Raw genomic sequence first — 9,963 nt, 5'->3', positions numbered from 1 at the left:
CACACACACACACACACACACACTCAAAACATACCCCCCCTCCCCTCCACACCCTAAAACACCTCAATACAAATACGCTTTTCAGGCGGGAAAAACAACAAAGGGCCTCGTTACAACCTCATTTAACTACATTTTCCCTCTGCCTAATAACAGCTATTTTAAGGCAAGCTCCAACGCCCTTTTCCCCCCTAACCCCCTAACTCCCCCCCCTAACCCCCTAACTCCCCCCTCCCCCGTCTTCCAATATGGCGGCGCCCTAGACAATCAGAAGGGCGCGCCGCCCTGTGGAGCCTTAAATCGCGCATGCGCTGTGATGAAGAGCGCACCCAGCTGTCTTTCTGACCTTATTTAGCGCCAGCGGTATGGAAGCCCCACATTTTAAACGAGGCAACGATCCCTTCCCGCCAATAAATAGCCGTTGTTGAACATCGCTAACGACGTACTGAGGGGGGGAAGGGGGGAGGAGCTGTTGGAGTTCCAAATTGGAAATTGGTCTGATTTGGCCCAAGACTGTTGTTACTAGGTATCAAAAGTGAAGTGGTTTTAGCCAGAAACTTTCGAACGTAAACAATGCTTCCTTACCTAAATGATCATTAGTCTGAGCATAGTAAGAGTGTTTTTCATTTCACTAAACCACTTGAATTGTGACGCTATGGTCAGTGGAGTGCATATTACGAATGAGCGTTTCAGGGTCGTTTGGTTGAGCGCAAATTCAAGCGATGTTAGCGGCGGGGTGTCTGTGACTTGGCGCTCGTTTCCTTTAGACACCAATCCCGGCTCGCCAGTGTTGGGCACGCACCCATCAGCAATTATTGTGAAAAATTAGATGAAGCTACCCCTAAGCATCTGTCCTCCTACCTCGGACAGACACACACACAGACAAGACAGACATTATCCTTTATATATATATATATATAAGAACTGCTAGAGAACCCACGAACAGAAAACGGGACAGTATGTCAAAGCGCGCGCCGCTCCCATTTTCTAGTACGACGATTTTTTGCCCTTATGTTAGAATATCCATCAAGATACGACGTGCTATTAGAAGGACGGGTTGACCGGGTTGTGATGGCGTCTAATGGTGTCAGTGTTGTGTCGTTAGCCAAATTGTGCCGAAACTGTCTTGGGGAAATCCTAACCCTTAAGGGTGGGTCTCGAACCAGTGTCTTGGGTATACCCAGGTGTACCCTTCCCCCCCAGATGGGTGCCTTGGATTGGCTACCTGCTCGGTGCGTCCATAGTCATAGTGAATTCGGGCGAAAATCCCCGGTTATATAATCTTTAGCATGTCGTGGTTCGTGGGTTTAAGCGCGCATCATGCGGGTTCGATACCTCCTCCCCTCCCATACTCCAAAGATTATCTCATAGCTATATCCCATTATTATACGATTCTTGTGATTATAATCTCAATTGTAAGTCTGGCTTTCCCATTTGGTCCTTCGAGTCGTATAAGTCTGACCTTCCCATTTGGTCCTTCGAGTCGTATAAGTCTGACCTTCCCATTTGGTCCTTCGAGTCGTATAAGTCTGACCTTCCCATTTGGTCCTTCGAGTCGTATAAGTCTGACCTTCCCATTTGGTCCTTCGAGTCGTATAAGTCTGACCTTCCCATTTGGTCCTTCGAGTCGTATAAGTCTGACCTTCCCATTTGGTCCTTCGAGTCGTATAAGTCTGACCTTCCCATTTGGTCCTTCGAGTCGTATAAGTCTGACCTTCCCATTTGGTCCTTCGAGTCGTATAAGTCTGACCTTCCCATTTGGTCCTTCGAGTCGTATAAGTCTGACCTTCCCATTTGGTCCTTCGAGTCAGTATAAGTCTGACCTTCCCATTTGGTCCTTCGAGTCGTATTGTCTTTTGATACAATCGTTAGTTCTCTCATGTTGGATCTTAACAAGCATCTCCGTGTCCACTTGCGAAACAGTTGCATCCTTCCTCAGTCTGGGTGCCTTAGTCTGTGTTTATTGACGTTTCCAGACTTCACAACCCTGCAGCCTACGCTTGTTATTGTCGTAGTGGCTCTACGGAGCTCATGCACTCTTTAATAAAGACTAAGCCGTAGTGATTGAGGAAAGATGTATCGGTTTCGTAAATGAACACGTACATTAAAGAATACCAGTCAGAGGCCTAGGGGGGGGGGGGGCCCAAGAGCTTAAGTCCCGGGGTGTGTACAAACACCGGTTATCTGTGTTATCTGTGATATCAGTTATACGTTGTTAAGGCTCTTCTGAAGAGGTGGTTGATGGCTTGGGTTATTCCTGGTGGGGGGGCGGGGGGTGGGGGGGTTATGTTGATAAGGGCTCATTGTGTGATGTTGTGACCTTGGTGGTCAATATGTAGTGTGTTGACCTGTCGTGAGCTTAAGAATCTGCTATATATCTCTCTCTCTCTCTCTCTACGGGATCACCATAGCCCGTGCTACTTGGAACTTTTTGTTCCAGGTAGCGAATCTCTAACAACAACATGTTATATCTCACTATAACCAAAATAGATGACCGAGTCCCCATAGAATTGTACAAATCGCCGGTGTCTAAGCAGTATTTTTCATGGATATTGCTCGTCACGGCTCCTAACGGATTTTCTCTGTATTTTTCATGTCGTGATCATGTCACAAATGACCTTGGCATTTTAATTATACAGTATATAATAAATGATAACGTGTTATGTTGCTATCATAGTTCATATACACCATAAATAATGTCAAACCTCCTAAGTTTGGAAAGACAAATAAGCAATATTTCCATGAAAATTTTCACATCAAATTCCGCATTTCTGAATGGTATAACACTATTTTCCTACTGTCATTATATGAGGACCTGGTCACTGAAGTAACTGCTTTTTATGACAATTGTCTAACTCCACAAGACCCAAGACAGTGAGGAAGGGACAGAGGTGGTTCACTGTCTCACGTCTTAAGCCCCTGCATGACAGAGTTCTATTCCCAGCTGAGCAGTATAAAACACGTGAAACAGGTGACATTACACCCTTAACATATTTCTTAAGGCCAGCTGGGAGTTTAAGAGAGCTAAAGGAGCAGGGGGCTAGATTCACGAAGCAGTTACGCAAGTATTTTTACGATCGTGTACATCTTTTCTCAATCTTTGACGGCTTTGGTTACATTTATTAAACAGTTTACAAGCATGAAAACTTGCCAATCAACTGTTGTTATTGTTATAAACAGCCTCCTGGTGCTTCGGAGCTCATTAACTGTTTAATAATTGTAAACAAAGCCACCAAAGATTGTGAAAAGATGTACAGGTTCGTAAGTGATTATGTAACTGCTTCGTGAATCTGGCCCCAGATCTTTTATACCCCAGCTTCATTACTTTGCACTCGCTAGAGTTGAACTCTAGAAGCCAGTTGAGGAACAGTTGAATATATATATATATATGTCGTACCTAGTAGCCAGAACGCACTTCTCAGCTTACTATGCAAGGCCTGATTTGCCAAATAAGCCAAGTTTTCATGAATTAATGTTTTTTCGACTACCTAACCTACCTAACCTAACCTAACCTACCTTTTTCGGCTACCTAACCTAACCTAACCTATAAAGATAGGTTAGGTTAGGTTAGGTAGGGTTGGTTAGGTTCGGTCATATATCTACGTTAATTTTAACTCAAATAAATAAAAATTAACCTCATACATAATGAAATAGGTAGCTTTATCATTTCATAAGAAAAAAATTAGAGAAAATATAATAATTCAGGAAAACTAGGCTTATTAGGCAAATCGGAGCTTGCATAGTAGGCTGAGAAGTGCGTTCTGGCTACTAGGTACGACATATATATATATATATATATATATATATATATATATATATATATATATATATATATATATATATATATATATATATATATATATATTCATTTAAGTAGAGAGAGGGAGAGAGGGATGTACACTAAAGAATAGTACAATTAGCATACAGTGTGTGCGTGGGTGTATGAAACTGATGACTGAAGTCATTCTCCACTACTTCACTTCTTCTAAGTGCATTGTGTGTGTGTGTGCGCGCGCGTGTGGACACCCCCCCCCCCCCACACACACATCAAAACAGACTATAGGCAACATTAAGTCCAACTGCAATGCACCATTTCCTACCCCTACCCCCCCCCCCTCCACTCTAGGCCCCCCCCTACAACAAACTCCTCTCAACTAATTTCCACACACACACACACACACACACACACACACACACACTTACAAGAGTCTGGATCTCCGGATTCAAGAGTCAATGCTCGATCCTGCAGACACAAATAGGTGAGTACACACACACACACACGCACACACACACACACACACACACACACACACACACACACACACACACACACACACACACACACACACACACACACACACACACACACACACATCTCTCCTCTTCTCATCGCATTCAGATCCCTATTGAGCAGTGTATGATAATGGGTTAAGAGGTGTTTGCCTCTCATCTTTATTAACGTCTTTAAGACGACGTTATCGTTATATGGAGGTTACTTGTACTTCGGTCGCTTCGTGGCAAGTTCTGGATGATTCCATGTACAGAATTTTAAATCAGTTCGTCTGCAATGTGGCTGCGGCCTGTGGTGTTGCATGGTAAGTAAGCCGGTCCTGTTGTTGAATTATTCTTCTCTATGTTATTAGATGAGTTGAAATGTATGGTAATTTACCATTCCTTTCCCTCCGTCCCATCCCAAATCTTTATCTAGATCCCTTTCCTGGGGTATATAGTCGTGGTGGCTTGGCGCTTTCCTCTACTGATAGTTCCCGTCCCTGTGTCTGGACCTCTCGATAGGTGTGTGTGTGTGTGTGTGTGTGTGTGTGTGTGTGTGTGTGTGTGTGTGTGTGTGTGTGTGTGTGTGTGTGTGAGAGCTTCTTCTAAACTCTGTATGTAGAGCTATGTAAGCTCAGACGTATGTATGTGTGTGTGGGTATGAGCTATGAGGAGAGACTACGGGAATTAAACCTCACGTCACTGGAAGACAGAAGAGGTAGAGGGGACATGATCACCACATACAAGATTTTCAGAGGAATTGATAGGGTAGATAAAGACAGACTATTTAACACAAGGGGCACACGCACTAGGGAACACAGGTGGAAATTGAGTGCCCAAATGAGCCATCGAGAGGTTAGAAAGAACTTTTTTAGTGTCAGAGTGGTTGACAAATGGAATGCATTAGGAAGTGATGTGGTGGAGGCTGACTCCATACACAGTTTCAAGTGTTGATATGATAGAGCCCAATAGGCTCAGGAACCTGTACACCTGTTGATTGACAGTTGAGAGGCGGTTCCTGGATTATTGTCCAGTTAGTTCCTGGATTAAGTCTCCACCATACCTGTGTCACCACCATCGCCATTTTCCACGAAGCATTTACGCACAAACGCGCGAAACCTTTACATCTTTCCCTTCAATCATGACGGGTTTTGTGAACTATTAAGAAACAATTTATGAACACAGGAGCGATACGAGGTCTTTACAACAATTATAACTTGGAGTTATAATTGGGAACGTACAGGTTTCTTTCACCCTGATGCGCCTGTTTACCTAGCAATAAATAGTTACCTGGGAGTTAGACAGCTGCTACGGGCTGCATGCTTCCTAGGGGGTGGAGGCCTGGTCGAGGACCGGGCCGTGGGGACACTAAGCCCCGAAATCATCTCAAGATAACCTTCAAGATAACGCAAGAGGATATCTAAATATATATATACCTAAATTCAGTTTTTTTTTTTTTGGGGGGGGGGAGGGGGGTTTAAAGAGATCGGAGAACTTTTTTCCTACGACGCCTAATGTGATTGAACATATAGTTAGGCTTTTTTTCTTTAGGCCTATGTAGTTAAGTTGTGGACTGTAGAGACTCACATCCTAACTACCAATCAAACGCTTAATGACTCTACAACTGGTGTAGAATAACCTACCTCTCCCTGGAGGCTAGGAAAGTGTAGGTTATCCTACACATCCTACCCTCCAGGCACCTGATGCTAGGATTTTTTTTTTTACCACCAAGACTTGTATAGGTCTAAGGCCTATATAGTGACACCACTATACGATATATCTTTTCATTTTGCAGGCGAGGAGTCACAATAACGTGGCTAAAGTATGTTGACCAGACCACACACTAGAAGGTGAAGGGACGACGACGTTTCGGTCCGTCCTGGACCATTCTCAATCGAGTTGAAAATGGTCCAGGACGGACCGAAACGTCGTCGTCCCTTCTCTTCATTTTATGTGACCCCTCTAACCCGAACTTAACTATCCTAACCCATCCTACCCAACCCGAGTTATCCTAAACTAAGATAAGATAGCAGATACAGTTTTCTGGTATTATATATGGTACGTAATTGGTGTACGACGTCATTGTGTCATTATTATGTTATTCAGTTTCAGGTCATGGATTCTGCTACCTAAATGGGCCAAGGAATTGGGTGGGGGGGGGGGGGGGGGTAGAATGGTATGGTATTATCAGGGGGAAAGCGCCAAGCCATTCCCACTATATAGCACTGGGAAAGGGGTCAGGATATAAGGATTTGGGATGGGACGGGGGGGGGGAAAGGAATGGTGCCCCAACCACTTGTGTGCACGGTCGGGGATTGAACACCGACCTGCAGGAAGCGAGAAACTACATATGAAATGTGTAGTCGTGTACCATATTTACATTTAAATGACCTGATTACTTTTGTTACAAGATGAGCCTTTTTAAGTGGTTGGTCAAAAAACTTAAAAAAAAAAAAAAAGTTGTGCCAATCGTTTAATTGCCTCGGTTGCAATTAGGTCGTTGGGGTGGGGGGGGGGGACTGTCGTAACTACTGGAACATATTCACGGCATCACTCCCCTTGTTCCCTTAATGTACCCGAGGTCAAAGGTCAAACTCCCCCACCCCCCACCCGGTGTCAGTAATCACCTAGATGTACTCACTTAAAGGTACTCGTGGATACTCATCTAGATGTACTCTCCTGGATGTTCTTTGCATTGTGGAGCTCCGGTTCCTGGGCCCCGGCCGCCTCTGCTGCTGCCCCCCCTGCAGGGGTATATAGTGTCTTTAGGTAAACTACGACCACGTGTAGAGTTCCAGCACCAGTTGGTAAACTCGGTCAGGGTATCCTGGACGGGGGAGGGGGGCTGTGTGTACCTTTTTTCCGTGGGTCCTCGAGCCGTTGTTTGGGCCCCCTAGATCCGTTGTCATGGGTCCCCTCAACCCGTTGTCTGGGCCCCCTCGAGCTGTTGTCTGGGCCCCCTCGACCCGTTGTCTGGGCCCCCTCGACCCGTTGTCTGGGCCCCCTCGACCCGTTGTCTGGGCCCCCTCGACCCGTTGTCTGGGCCCCCTCGACCCGTTGTCTGTGGGCGTGGGACTTCACCACGCCCGATAAGCATCAGGGCGGCACGAGGCTGTTTGGGTCCCAGGTGAAGCCCACCTGTCTACTGTCAGCCAAGCCTCGCCCCCCTCTGTCTACTGTCAGCCAAGCCTCGCCCCACCTCCCTACTGTCAGCCAAGCCTCGCCCCACCTCCCTACTGTCAGCCAAGCCTCGCCCCACCTGTCTACTGTCAGCCAAGCCTCGCCCCACCTGTCTACTGTCAGCCAAGCCTCGCCCCACCTGTCTACTGTCAGCCAAGCCTCGCCCCCCCCTGTCTACTGTCAGCCAAGCCTCGCCCCACCTGTCTACTGTCAGCCAAGCCTCGCCCCACCCCTCTACTGTCAGCCAAGCCTCGCCCCACCTGTCTACTGTCAGCCGAGCCTCGCCCCACCTTCCTACTGTCAGCCAAGCCTCGCCCCACCTGTCTACTGTCAGCCAAGCCTCGCCCCACCTTCCTACTGTCAGCCAAGCCTCGCCCCACCTTCCTACTGTCAGCCAAGCCTCGCCCCACCTGTCTACTGTCAGCCAAGCCTCGCCCCACCTTCCTATTGTCAGCCGAGCCTCGCCCCACCTTCCTACTGTCAGCCAAGCCTCGCCCCACCTTCCTACTGTCAGCCAAGCCTCGCCCCACCTGTCTACTGTCAGCCAAGCCTCGCCCCACCTTCCTACTGTCAGCCAAGCCTCGCCCCACCTGTCTACTGTCAGCCAAGCCTCGCCCCACCTTCCTACTGTCAGCCAAGCCTCGCCCCACCTTCCTACTGTCAGCCAAGCCTCGCCCCACCTGTCTACTGTCAGCCAAGCCTCGCCCCACCTTCCTATTGTCAGCCGAGCCTCGCCCCACCTTCCTACTGTCAGCCAAGCCTCGCCCCACCTTCCTACTGTCAGCCAAGCCTCGCCCCACCTGTCTACTGTCAGCCAAGCCTCGCCCCACCTTCCTACTGTCAGCCAAGCCTCGCCCCACCTTCCTACTGTCAGCCAAGCCTCGCCCCACCTCCCTACTGTCAGCCGAGCCTCGCCCCACCTTCCTACTGTCAGCCTCGCCCCCCCTCCCTCTACTGTCAACCCCACCTCGTAAGTCACACCTAGTAGGGGGGCATTCACGAAGTCCATGTGATCGTAAACTATGAATCGACGAATCGACACTCGACTTTCAACCTCCCGATCGCAAGTCTGCAAGAAACATTATAGTCTATAAATATGTAACGAAGCCTGGCTGAATCGATGACCTATTTGGGCAATAATGACAGAAGCCCTAACAGCGCCCTTAGAGAGCTCGACCAATCATACGTAGCCAGAGGCAGGCAGATGATAGGGGGGTGGTTAACAAGGGGGATTTGAAGTCACCGGAGGAATGGCGCTCTTCAACCCGATGGGGGTGGAATCTGGAGTGAAATATTGCTTAGTTCTGCCATTCTAAACAATGTTGTTTGGTATGCAAGGGCCCCCCCCCTCCCCTATCTTTCCCCCCTTTTTCAAAGAAGGTGAGATTGCAGAGCGAGATTATACGGAGTTCCTTTACTGTCCGCTAACTATCGGTTAAACTCCTAGAACCGTCTTTAAGTACTCGAACTCATGAATTCTTCGGGAACGTGTAGAGAGAGAGAGAGAGAGAGAGAGAGAGAGAGAGAGAGAGAGAGAGAGAGAGAGAGAGAGAGAGAGAGAGAGAGAGAGAGAGAGAGAGAGAGAGAGAGAGAGAGAGAGAGAGAGAGAGAGAGAGAGAGAGAGAGAGAGAGAGAGAGAGAGAGAGAGAGAGAGAGAGAGAGAGAGAGAGAGAGAGAGAGAGAGACAGAGACAGAGACAGAGACAGAGAGAGACAGAGAGAGAGAGAGAGACAGAGACAGAGAGAGAAAGAGAGACAGAGAGAGAGAGAGAGAGAGAGAGAGAGAGAGAGAGAGAGAGAGAGAGAGAGAGAGAGACAGACAGACAGACAGACAGACAGACAGACAGACAGACAGACAGACAGACAGACAGACAGACAGACAGACAGACAGACAGACAGACACGTCTTAATACAAACATGATAGAAACTGAAAGGCCAGGTTCCAGACCTACATATTTAAATGACAACCTGCTGGAATAAGAGATATATTTACCCCCAGAGTTGGTAAATGTAATAATGTCTCTAGTGAAAGACCACCGGAGGGGGTGCCATCATTGTCAAAGGCAGCGTAAATATTATAGAGCCCCACCACTCTTCAGTCTTGGCCACAAGACTTGCCCCGGGTCTGGCCAGAGAAGCCTTAGCCCTGGGTCTGAAGCTGCCTCAGGCCGCTGGCCAGAGAAGCCTTAGCCCTGGGTCTGAAGCTGCCTCAGGCCGCTGGCCAGAGAAGCCTTAGCCCTGGGTCTGAAGCTGCCTCAGGCCGCTGGCCAGAGAAGCCTTAGCCCTGGGTCTGAAGCTGCCTCAGGCCGCTGGCCAGAGAAGCCTTAGCCCTGGGTCTGAAGCTGCCTCAGGCCGCTGGCCAGAGAAGCCTTAGCCCTGGGTCTGAAGCTGCCTCAGGCCGCTGGCCAGAGAAGCCTTAGCCCTGGGTCTGAAGCTGCCTCAGGCCGCTGGCCAGAGAAGCCTTAGCCCTGGGTCTGAAGCTGCCTCAGGCCGCTGGCCAGAGAAGCCTTAGCCC

At 48.2% G+C, this 9,963-nt stretch overlaps 1 protein-coding gene across 1 annotated transcript; it reads right to left on the bottom strand.

Moving 5' to 3' along the window:
- Nucleotides 1–1,398: 1,398 nt before the first annotated feature.
- LOC138357923 (major royal jelly protein 5-like) lies at nt 1,399–1,878 on the bottom strand. Its single transcript, XM_069315100.1, has one exon. It carries the CDS (start codon nt 1,876–1,878, stop codon nt 1,399–1,401), a length of 480 nt encoding a protein of 159 aa, XP_069171201.1.
- Nucleotides 1,879–9,963: the final 8,085 nt, after the last annotated feature.

Source organism: Procambarus clarkii, chromosome 80, assembly GCF_040958095.1.
Source record: "Procambarus clarkii isolate CNS0578487 chromosome 80, FALCON_Pclarkii_2.0, whole genome shotgun sequence".
Taxonomy (NCBI): Eukaryota; Metazoa; Arthropoda; class Malacostraca; order Decapoda; family Cambaridae; genus Procambarus; species Procambarus clarkii.
Note: the sequence above shows the minus strand (reverse complement) of the source record. Positions and strands in the feature narration are given on the sequence as shown.

Bases quoted from the DNA above. Each gene is read 5' to 3' on its own strand.
- LOC138357923 (XM_069315100.1), bottom strand. From the start codon at position 1,878: ATGAGAGAACTAACGATTGTATCAAAAGACAATACGACTCGAAGGACC.